The following is a 12,269-nucleotide window of genomic DNA, read 5'->3' on the forward strand; positions in this document are numbered from 1 at the left end:
CGGTCTGCGGCACTAAGGAGTTGACCAGAAAAATTTTAGCCCCTTCACTGGTCGATTCTGAGGTGCCGTGTCTGACTGATGGCATGAACGCCTGGAAAGTGGCTTGCCCAAACACAGCCTTCCCTGACAACCCGGCTTCCCAGATACAGTGGGACGAGCCGTTCTGCAGATTGACGAGAAATAAACTAATTGAAACGTCTGTCAATACTGCTGAGCGTGCCCGCCTACTGGCTGTGGGAGAGTGGGAGTCAGGGTTATGGCTTCACGCACTGCCGTCACCCAGCGTTGGGACCATGCTGGGTGACACTACATTCCGGCTCGCTACATGCCTACGCCTCGGCGCTCCCACTGCGGCTCCGCATCGCTGCCAGTGCGGTGAATCTGTGGACCGCCTTTGGCACCATGGTCTTTCCTGTAGCAAAAGTGCTGGTCGCATGGCACGACACGCCAGCATAAATGACATTATCCGTCGTGCTCTTGTCACCGCCGGAGTGCCAGCCATTTTAGAACCCAGAGGCTTGGCACGCGACGATGGCAAGAGACCAGACGGGATGTCTATAATGCCTTGGAAGATGGGAAGGTCTTTGGTGTGGGACGCAACCTGCGTCGACACCCTTGCACCTTCCCACCTTCCCAGTACGGCGAGCTGTGTCGGTGCAGCTGCTGCAGCCGCGGAAAACCTCAAGCGGCACAAATATGTAAACCTCACCGGCAATTGCATTTTTGAGCCGTTTGGGGTTGAAACCCTGGGACCATGGGGCCCAAGTGCCCACAGACTCTTTCGAGAAATTAGTAAGCGATTAGTGGAGTCCACTCGTGACCAAAGGGCTGGCCTATACTTCGGTCAAAGGATATGCATTGCCATCCAGCGTGGCAATGCAGCCAGCCTTTTGGGCACGATCCCAGCTGACAGCGATGCGGATGAATATTTTGATACTTAGTTTTAATATTTCCCTATAATAAGATCATTTTGTTAACAAAAATGTTTCCTTTTTATTTTATTTTTTTATGTTAGAACAGTATTCGCTGGCTCTCAGTCTATGCACTAAAGCAATACATTTTATGATTTTAACACAATGTCAAAACAAAAAAGATATGGGTTTAGTTATAAAAATTATGTATTACTTACACTTTCAACATTTCTCAGTTGTTTCTCGTTCGCTTGTAGCTCTCTCTCGAAGGCTTCGTGCTTTTGTAATTTGCGCTCCAAATTGGCTAGGTCCCTGTTAAACAAAATAATATGTTTAACAAATTTTGGCACTCCTAATATCACAAACCTAATATTAACACAAATACAAATAATACATAAATACTACAATATTATAATACTAACATAAATATGATAGAATATAAGGATTGTATACTGGTTTGATTTTTATGAAACTTTGTTATTCACAATAGCTTGTAAGTTTTTTTACCTATTTGCGGGAAGTAGTTCCCTTGACACACGGATGAAACCACGAGGTAAAGCTAGTTTATGAATATACCTCTATAATATTGCACTCAAACTATTTAAAATGTATAATATTAAAAATAGATAGGTGCTAACCTGTAGCTCTGGTCTTTAGCCGTTCTTGTCTTGTCTTGAATCCAAGTTTGCAATTCTTCTGTCGCAGCCACAAACTGTAACAAAATGAATTATAAATAAAGGTATTATCTAAACATTTTTTGGTAATGGTTTGGCAAGGTATTATCTAAGTATTTGTTTGTACATAACTAAAGGTTCGGAAACCACTGATCCGATTAGCAAACTAACAGATATAGGTAGGTTCTAACAATAGTTTCCAAGCTGTGTGTTGTAATCAAACGGGTTCTTTTTTAGATTAAAAACATTTTTTTTTGTTCTTTTCTCCTGTTACTGTTACAGCCTTTTTATCGCCCCACTGCTGGGCTGCGGCCTCCTCTCACACGGAGAAGGATTGAGCATTAATCACCACTCTCTCTTTTCTCCTGATTGAACTTAATACATAATGTATGTAATATGTATAAATCTGACCTGTTGATGTGCCAAGCTAGCGAGTAGCGCGCGGCGTCGCTCGGCGGCCGCGTGCCGCACCGTGTCGCGACGCTGCAGCACCGCTGCACGACGGGCTGCGATACTGCGAAAAAAAAATGATAATTATAATGTCAGAACACATTTTCACACACGATTAGCCCCATATTACGTTATTAGTTAACATGTGTTATGGGTGCTAACACAACTGATAAACTACATATAGTTACATTACATATATATGTTACCGTAAGATTACAAACATCGTTAGATTACAATCTATCTCGAGAGATTGTAAACTGTCGAATTATTGTGAACCGTAACATCTGATTGCAATTTAACGCATTATTTTTCGCTATATTATAATCTATCGATGAGAAATTGTCAAATTGTCAACTGTCCGAAAGCTCTCTCTGATTGGTCAGTCTTTTTGTAAGATCGACCAATCACGACCAGCCGTTCTGTTCCCATGGAGTTCCCGTAGAGTTAGGAATGAAATAGAGGTGTCAGTTAAATAAAATAAATGCTCTTCAAAAATTCTTCAAGTATTAAATTTATATAAAAATAACTCTTATAAAAATACAGTTAGGTATTTTGTCTTCAAATACAAACTAATATTTAAAAATAAAATAAAAGGGGTGCTAATTAAACAGGCTTCTTTTTAATATCATTATTCGCCCCCAAAAATGTATATTGCCTTCTAAATTACTAAGTCAGCCACAATTAATAAAGCGTCGAGCATCTAAATAATACTATCTTAGCCACGAGTTATCTTCCACTCTAAATACAACTCAGCATGATGGTTATTTTTTTGCATCTAAGTAGCATGCATTCTAACAGTAAACTTCTTAAATACTATTAAATGACATCATAAAAATATTTATTTACCTTCTAATTTTTTTACTCGTACCTACTGAGTTTTTTGTTTAAAATATAACACATCCCATATTAATTGACCCAGCATGGAAGTAAGCATGCAACATGCAGCAAGCATAACTTCTGTCACGGCTCCGGCGCTGCGGGGCTCCGGCGGTCCCATGCGAGCTTATCGTCGCAGATGGTTTTCACGCTCACCACCGCAGCTTCGGCTTGCTGGCCGGCGGAGCCGGACAGCCTCAGCCGCGGCGGCGAGCGCTGAAACTACCTGCGCCTCAGCTCGCAGGCCGCCTCGCCCCTCCGCGCCTACGCGGTTTTGAATTGCACTCTAGGGGTAGGGCAGACAAGACTACGTGGAGTCGGTTTTGCAGCGATTCGTTTTCGTCACTAACTTCAATTTTTAATACAATTTTTAATTGTGTGTAATTTGAGTCTTAAAAATTAAGTACAATTTTTGATTTTATAAAAAATTAAACCGTCACTTATTTTTGCACGTCAAAGAGCTGTGACACCGGGAGTTGCAAAGAACATTGTCTTTTTTGACGTTCTACCAATCAGCGCGCAAGATGCATTCCGTTCTACGCCAGTTGACAATTTGACCGCTCTACATCGCTCTCGATCTTACAAAAAGACTGACCAATCAGGGAGAGCTTTCGGACAGTTGACAATTTGACAATTTCTCATCGATAGATTATAATATAGCGAAAAATAATGCGTTAAATTGCAATCAGGTGTTACGGTTTACAATAATTCGACAGTTTACAATCTCTCGAGATAGATTGTAATCTAACGATGTTTGTAATCTTACGGTGACATATACATATTTAAGACGACCTCGATGGCGCAATGGTCATCATGCCGGACCGCCGAACCTGAGGTCCCGGGTTCGATTCCCGGTTCGGTCGACATTTGTGTGATGAGCATGCTTGTTGGCCGTGGTCTGGGTGTTATGATATGTATTTATAAATATGTATATATGTAGCTATATGTAGTTTATCAGTTGTGTTAGCACCCATAACACAAGTTAATTAATAACTTACCATGGGGCTAACCGACCGTGTGTGAAAAAGGTGTCCCGACATTATTTATTATTTATTATTATTTATTATTATTTATTTATTTATAAATACATATTGTAACACCCAGACCACGGCCAACAAGCATGCTCCTCACACAAATATCGACTGAACCGGGAATCGAAACCGGGACATGTTGACCATTGCGCCATCGAGGTCGTCAATTATAATTGTGTCTCTTCCAGACCACGGGACTACAGACTCCCGGATTTGTGGGAAGCGAACGTGTTTAATCATTATTATTTTTTCTACCACGTTGGTCGCAGTGATTAGAATCCTGGATAAGGCCGAAATCGTTTTGTGGCGTCATCAAAATCATAACACATTGATTTCTGACTCTTTCGCGAATATAAGACATTTAAATAAAACCACTTTTACGGATTACTAAAAACTATAATGTACCTAAGCCCACTAAAAGTGTCTAAATCTACTAAAAATGAACTAAAAACTACTAAAAAGTGACTAAAACCTTCTAAAAAATGACTAAAACCTACTCAAAAACGACTCAAACTAAGTAAAACCACTTACTGTGATGCAGCATAATGCGGTATTCTCTCAAGAGCCTCTGCCCTCTGTGAGAACGCTGCTAGACGTTCATCTTGAGCTGCAAGTCTTGCTTCTAGCTCCTCGTATCGCTTACTTACCAAATACCTATTGCAAACCAACTAAAAAGTCCCCAAACCTACTAAAAACTCACTAAAAAGTGACTAAAACCTACTAAAAAGCGGCTAAAACCTACTGAAAAGTGACTAAAGCCTACTAAAAAATGACTAAAAATAAGTAAAACTACTTACTGTGACGCAGCATAATGCGGTATTCTCTCTAGCGCCTCTGCCCTCTGTGAGAACGCTGCTAGACGTTCATCTTGGGCTGCTAATCTGGCTTCTAACTCCTCGTGCCGTTTGATTAGGGCTTCGGCCTCGTCTACTGATGACTGTGGGATAAGGGGATGTGGTTTAGTATGATTTTTTAATTTACAGATTTTAAAGAACATTTTTAACTAATAAAATGGTATGAAAGATTTGTGGAAAACATGGTTTGAAGCACGGCCAAAATCTCACCATCACCTTTTTTGTGACATTAGGTAAATAATAAATGTAAAAGGAAAAAATACCGCGAAAAAAAAATGGATTTTAAAAATCATCAAAAATACGAATACGAATCGGAATGAATGTCAAACACGTCTTAATTTGCTATTTTGTATCTGAAATCCCTAGTTTATTGACAAAATAGTTTTGAACCTTGAAATGGTTGAGCCGATTTTGATGAAACATGTCTAAGAATCCACTGTAGGTCACTATTGGACGTAGTTATGCAGAAACGTTCCAACCCACAAGTCACCCGAAATCGAGTTATTGTGATTGAACAGCCTAAAATTTAGCATATGGTTATCTAAACTCAATATAATTCAACAATAAAACCTCTAGTACCTTTACTAGTTAGAATAAAAAAGAATACAACTGAAACGCGTAAATGCTTATATCTCAAATTCAAGTTTAATTTGAGATATAAGCATTTACGCGTACAGTGGGTTGGAACGTTTCTGCATAACTACGTCCTATTTATCCTAGTTACGCGAAGTAATTCCTGCAGGATACAGGTGAAACCAGAGATAATGCTTGTGGGATGCGGGTCAAACCGCAAAAAAATTGCTATAAATCGAATCAAAAGGTTTTCACACGTTTCTGTTAGTAAATATTTACAAAAAATACACAATTCTCTCACCCCAAACTGCTTGTACTCTAGATAAGCCTCATGAGCGCCGGTGGAGGCGTCGATCTGATCGCACTCGCGGTTGAAGCTCTGTAGCTGAACTAGCTGCTTGAGATACGCGTCTTTGTCTTGCCATTCTGTTGAGAAATAGATAATTATTAATAATTTTTCCTTTTAGATATGCTTGCTAGTCTTAACAATGGGTATTGGGCTACCCGGGTAACTGGGTTGAGGAGGTCAGATAGGCAGTCGCTCCTTGTAAAAACACTGGTACTCAGCTACATCCGGTTAGACTGGAAGCCTACCCAAACATAGTTAAAAGGCTCAGAGGATAAGTCAAGCTTGTCACGAGTAAAAGGCTTGTCAGTTGCCAATGGAAAGTACTTAATGATGTCTATAAAATTAAAGAAAGGTGAACAGAAAAATATCAGGTTTCCTCAAGATATGTTCCTTCGCCTTTACTTAGTCATCTGTGTCTAAGATATAGTTAGAAATTTTGGTAATGGTAAATTGAACTGTATTACTACAAACACAAAGCCTATATTACCTTTAGCAACAGCCTGGTGGTTATTCTTTAAGCTCTTAATATTGTAAGCTATCACTTTATAACCAAAATTGGACTCTATCACCAAAAATACAAGGCATGTAATAAATAGCACCTTTAGCACCAGACCTAAAAACTCTCTTTGCAAGCTAAACTGAACTCTATCTCCATACACATAACGCATATATTACCTTTAGCAACAGCCTGGTGATCATTCTCCAAGCTCTTGATCTTGTCAGCGACGTCGGTGAGAGAAGGATTATTGGCCAACAGCTGTTTGCCGAGACCTATCACTTCTTTGTACCTGTTGAAAAATAAATAATATTGTATAGAAATATAGTGTTTTGGTAAATAAATAATTAGGTAAGAACGGTAGTATGGTGGTAAAGTATAGATTTATATTGTGAATGCGAAAGGTAGAATGTTTTTAGGGATATTTATTACTCTTTCAAGCGGAAACTACCGAATGGATTTTGATGAATCTTGACAGTAATATCTGAAGTAAATGTACAAACAGGAAACATTTTTTTGTTTGTTTCTACTTCAAGGCTCCGAATCTACTTGAACGTGTTAAAAAATTCTTAAATTTTTGAGAAGCTACAAGAATAATCTATCTGTTCCCGAAGTAACTTATGCTATATTTTATCCAGGTACTAGAAGTAATTTCTCGAACAACTAAATATTTTAAACGAGCACGTCAAAACTACAATACAATTTTGCAGACATCTAGTCTCGGTTATACATCCATTTGTCACTATAAAGACGTACGTTTTATTCTAGTAATTCTTATAAAAAACGAATACATACTCATCATCATGCGCTTTGATATCGTCCATGAGTTCGTGGTGTTGCTTGTGTAACGCCTCAGCCGTCGCCACGTCCTTAGCCGTCGCTTCTTGTGCTAGTTGCTCGCGTACTTTCTGTTAATAAGAGTAAATATGAAGTGATTAATATAACGATTTATTTATTCAAAGTAGGCAGAAAATTTGCTCTTTTTAACGGTCAAGTTACAAAAGACAGTCCCCAAAAACGCCCGGCCTTCACTACTGCCTATGTTTTTTGCTGGGAAGAAGAAGTGGCGCAACAAACTCCACAGCAACGCGTTAAAGAAAAGTAAAAGAATATATAATTTTTCATTTAAAAATTTTCCGGTGTTGAAATTTGGAGTGATTTTTAACCTTATCACAATAGGGGAAGGTTGATGTTCGATTGGTAAAATTTGGTAGGGTAGGTTGGTCCTAAGCTGATGTCTAATCTAACGAATTTATGTGGCGAAATAATAAGCGACGTTATCGCCAAGAGCGATCTGTTGCATAAAAGGATGGAATTAAACAATTGTCTTACGCAACTTTGAGACATCCAGCCGACTCCTCCTGTCTGCAGCCTGAGCCTGGCATCTGTCCCACATCTGCTGGATCTTTCTCTTCCCTCTAGCTACATAGTACACTTCTCTATCTCACCTGCATCCAATGTGTAAGAGTAGCACAGCTCCTGCCGAAGATCTGCAGGCCCACTGCAGACTCCAGCCGACTCCTCCTGTCTGCCGCCTGAGCCTGGCATCTCTCCCACATCTGTTGGATCTCTTTCTGTCTGCCTTCGACGTTGCCACGCTCGTTGGGGTATTGGGATTTTACGCTAGAAGAAGAATTTTATATTTAATAGAGCAAACCTTTGATCGGAAAGTATTTAATCAAACTAGGAAAATAGCACTTCTGCACGTGTAATTAACATGAGACAGCCCCTAAAGCGTTCACCACTTCATTATGTGATTTTGCTGGGAAGAAGGGGCGCAACAAACTCTCTAGCAATCCCTATATTGTCCCTTGAATTACATTTACAGTGTAAGTACCTAATTACTACCTTCTAGTATTCTTCCTTATTATGTATTGAGATATTATTTTAAAAATGTTCTCTCTCTCACTTACTCGTCATCCATTTCATATCGTTTAATAAGGCTGCATGAAATCATAAAAATATTTGTTACTTAAAATGAAATGAATTATTTTTCTCTTACTGCGAATTTTCACGTTTAAATTTCATTTTTTTTTTATACGGCGTTTATTCGCTATGTACAAAGTGGGTGGTGGGGGACATCGATCGAAGCGCACGATGTGGCAGAAATGTGAATTAATTCTGGGCTGTCAAGTGTCAAATTGCTTTATTTTCATAACTTCCTTTATAATTTTAAGTAAAAACGTAAAAATTTGCGATATGGGTCATAGTACATGCTGTGTCGTAAATTGTAAAAACAATGGGAAAAACAGTTCGTTTAAGTTTTATTCGTTTCCAACATCAAAGTGGACATTACAGCAAAGACAAAAATGGATAGCTGCTGTGAAGAGAAAAAAGTAAGAAATTTCTGTATATAAAATAATAAGCGTTCCAAAATTACAGTCCTTTTTTATTTGTTTTAGTGCTGATGGGTCCCCATGGCACCCAAAACGACATGATACAATATGCAGTCAACATTTTACTGGAGGCAAAAAGTCAGACGCAGAGGCGAGCCCTAGCTATATTCACGTCAATATATCGGTGTAAGAAAATTGACCATTTTCAGGTCACTGCTAGATATAATCGTTTTATGACACGAAGATATCCGGATCAACAATTTATTGGAAAATACGAACAGAATCAGTTACCAATCGAAACAGTTACTAAAGTAAATGAAAGGGAATTTACTATGACAAGTCCTAAATAGTTGTGGCCACTAGGGGCGCTGTCATCGCGCACACAGCGAATATCATCGGTGCCAAAATGATCTACAATGTTTTTCAAAATAGATCCGCATCTAAATAGATTAGGTGAAACTTGATATAATCTCACACATACACACGTACATACATATCAAACAGACCACCTCCTTTTTTTAAATCAGAAAAAAATTTAACCAAAATGCTACTTACGAGTCCGCCAACAAGCTAATGGTATTAACTTTCTCCCTCACAGGCTCCAACTCCCTCTCTAACTGCGCGTGGCGGCGCTGCAACGCCTGCACGGTCCGCAGGTCTGAGGGGGGCGCGGAGCTCGCGGCTAGTTGCTGCTCCTTCTCCGCCATCCAGTCCAGGGCCTCGTCGCAGGTGCGGCTGAAGAGCTCCACGCTGGGTGGTTAAAGGAGATGTTAGAATGGGAGAAATGAGGGGTGGTTTTGACATTGAAAAGTAAACTTCAAGACTTGTTTGTGGTCAGAAAGAAGACGGATCACAATCCATACAAAATTGCCCCACGTCCTATAACAATGTGACGTATCTCAAAAAAAAGATAAAAATGTTTAAAAAAATATGGCATACTCTCTAATTAATTTTTTTTACACCTTCATACGAAAAAAATGCTTTAAAAATTGTTCAAGCGCTGCTATGAAAACATCGTTCATAGTACTATGAATGGACTATTTTATTAAATTATTTTTTTGTTTGATAGGGTATACCTCACAGGTGGTCCCATAATCATCAGGTTAGGATCTGATGACGGAAACCCTGAGAAATTCAGGGCAACTTTTGAAAGTTGTAGGCATGCGCAGGATAAATACTTGACTATAAGATGTATGTCTTATAACACTATGCAACAGTGAAGATTCGGAGCTAACCTGATGATGGAGACGAAAGAAGGTCGAGGGAACTCGACAACTGAATATGTAAACTACCTCGTGTTTGGGCTTGTATTATTTGTATTGAATAGACCTTTGACACATATTCAGTTGTCGAGTTCCCTCGCCCTTCTCTGGTCTCCATTATCAGATCAGCTCCAAACCTTCACTGTTGCAAAGGTCTATTCAATACAAATAATACAAGCCCAAACACGAGGTAGTTCACATATTCAGTTGTCGAGTTCCCTTGACCTTCTTTCGTTTTCATCATCAGGTCAGCTCCAAATCTTCATTGTTGCATATTGTTATAAGACATACACCTTATAGTCAAGTTTTTATTCTGCGCATGCCTACAACTTTCAAAAGTTGCAATGAATTTCTCAGGGTTTCCATCATCAGATCCTGACCTGATGATTATGGGACCACCTGTGAGGTATACTCTATCAAACAAAAAAACAATTTAATAAAATAGTCCATTAATAGTTCTATGAACGACGTTTTCATAACAGCGCCTGAACAATTTTTAAAGCATTTTTTTCGTATGAAGGTGTAAAAAAAATGAATTAGAGAGTATGCCATATTTTTTTAAACATTTTTATCTTTTTTTTGAGATACGTCACATTGTTATAGGACGTGGGGCAATTTTGATCCATCTTCTTTATCAAAAAAATCTTCGACGTATCCACGTGCAAAAGCATATATGACAGTGTCTTATAGTCAAAAAATGTTGTCTTATACAAAAAATTATTTGTAAACACAAACTATACTCCATTTGAGTAGGCACTAAAGATACACAATCTTGTTACAACTTTTAATTAAAACATCATTTCAAAAATACATGTCGAACAAATCAATGGAAATACAATAACAAGAATTATTACATCAATTGATTTGTTAAAAGTGTATTGGAGTAAAAAGTCTTAAAAAGAGAGGTCACTTTTAGTTAAGTGTCTTCCCAAATGAAGAACATAAAAGGCTCGGTTGCGGACCGCCAATGAGTTCTGCGAGATTAGAGTAATAATAGGGTTCCGTTTTAACCTTTGGGTACGGATCCCTGAAAATGTCCGAATGTCCATAATGTAACCGAACCATTCACAAAATAGTTAATACCTGGAAGCGCCTTCCAAGCTCTTCTCCTTCTGCTGCTTGAGCCTCAGCAGTCTGTCCCACTGCTGGCGTAGCTGCTGTTTCCTGGCAGTGGCCTTGGCAGCCTGGCTGTGGTTGGCAGCTACCAACTCTTCGGCAGCAGCGTCGATGTGTTCCAGACGTTTTGATGCCGCTGATAGGTCCGTTACGAATTTCTGGATGGAGAAATTATTATATATGTAGAAGAATGTAGAAGAATTTTTGGTGTACTGTCTAAGTATATCGTGGACAATAATGACAATGCTCCGGAAAGCAAAATAAACTGTATCTGATCTCGGCTGTCATTTGAACAGTCTTTACGGATGGTCAGACAGAAATTCTGACTCCAGTCTTACCTAGGGCTATTGGGTTGCCCGGGTAAATGGGTTGAGGAGACAGATAGGCTGTCGCTCCTTGTGTGCACTGGTACTCAGCTGCATCTGGTTAGACTGGAAGCCGACCCCAACATAATTGGGAAAAGACTCGGGAGATGATGATGATAAGGTAAGACTAGGCAGATAATGTTATAAATACATAACCAAAACCATAGTACATCCATCTTTAAAGCCACCCAATTTTCAACCCTAAACACATAATGATAAGGTCCAAATTTTACTATGTACCCAATACTTCCTTAGCGGTATCAAATTCTAAACCCTAAACACACACCAACAAGGTCCAATTTCACTCACCTCTACTACTACTACTTCCCCTTTGCAATATGGACGATATTGCACACTTCATCTTCAACATACTCAATTCTACACTCTAAACACATACAAATAAAGTCCAAATTTCCTTCACTCACCTCATACTTCCTCTTAGCAGTATCAACGCTGTCGTCAGCATCATCAGCTCTCAACATCTTCTCCTTATCCTTGATCCACTTGTCGAAGTCATCGCATTCGGCAAAGAAGCTGTATAGTTTGATAGCATCTTCGAGTTGAGCGCGACGGGCAGCTGACAGGGTTAGGAGTTCATCTGCAAGGAATTAGAGACGAATAAGTATTTCGAAACACCCCTAGTACAGGTTCGGTTGCATTACAGCTATTTCTTTCATGCTTGACCAGCACTGTCTGTCTACCCTGAGCACAACTCTTACCATAGTCCTTCTGTATGTCGGCCATCCTGGTCTCGACGCTGGCAGTCTTGGGCGGCGCTATGGTGGCCCTGCTCGCTCGCCGGGCGGTGGGCTTGTTGCGTTTTACGGGCACCACCTGCTTGACCAGCACTGTCTTCTTGACGCGTTGTACTGTGCGGACCTTTTCGGGGCGACGTACTTGGACCTAGAAGGGAGATTTAAGTGTTACTTAAAATTATACAATATACTTGTAATGTTTGGTGATTTTTTTTCAGATT

At 39.5% G+C, this 12,269-nt stretch overlaps 1 protein-coding gene across 4 annotated transcripts in view; it reads right to left on the reverse strand.

Annotated features, from left to right (window-relative positions):
• The window catches only part of LOC124644003 (spectrin beta chain, non-erythrocytic 1), a 150,490-nt gene that overhangs the window by 58,005 nt on the left and 80,216 nt on the right, over positions 1-12,269 (reverse strand). For all 4 annotated transcript variants that reach the window (XM_047183171.1, XM_047183172.1, XM_047183169.1 and 1 more), the window contains 12 exons: positions 12,013-12,196; positions 11,719-11,891; positions 10,896-11,086; positions 9,106-9,300; positions 7,663-7,837; positions 7,010-7,122; positions 6,394-6,506; positions 5,671-5,795; positions 4,740-4,879; positions 1,997-2,099; positions 1,550-1,623; positions 1,130-1,223 (listed from right to left, as the gene is read on the reverse strand). In XM_047183171.1, the coding sequence (XP_047039127.1) occupies positions 1,130-1,223; positions 1,550-1,623; positions 1,997-2,099; positions 4,740-4,879; positions 5,671-5,795; positions 6,394-6,506; positions 7,010-7,122; positions 7,663-7,837; positions 9,106-9,300; positions 10,896-11,086; positions 11,719-11,891; positions 12,013-12,196 (1,680 nt within the window). The remainder of the gene's footprint in view (positions 1-1,129; positions 1,224-1,549; positions 1,624-1,996; positions 2,100-4,739; positions 4,880-5,670; positions 5,796-6,393; positions 6,507-7,009; positions 7,123-7,662; positions 7,838-9,105; positions 9,301-10,895; positions 11,087-11,718; positions 11,892-12,012; positions 12,197-12,269) is intronic.

The sequence above is a fragment of the Helicoverpa zea genome, chromosome 29, assembly GCF_022581195.2.
Source record: "Helicoverpa zea isolate HzStark_Cry1AcR chromosome 29, ilHelZeax1.1, whole genome shotgun sequence".
Classification (NCBI taxonomy): Eukaryota; Metazoa; Arthropoda; class Insecta; order Lepidoptera; family Noctuidae; genus Helicoverpa; species Helicoverpa zea.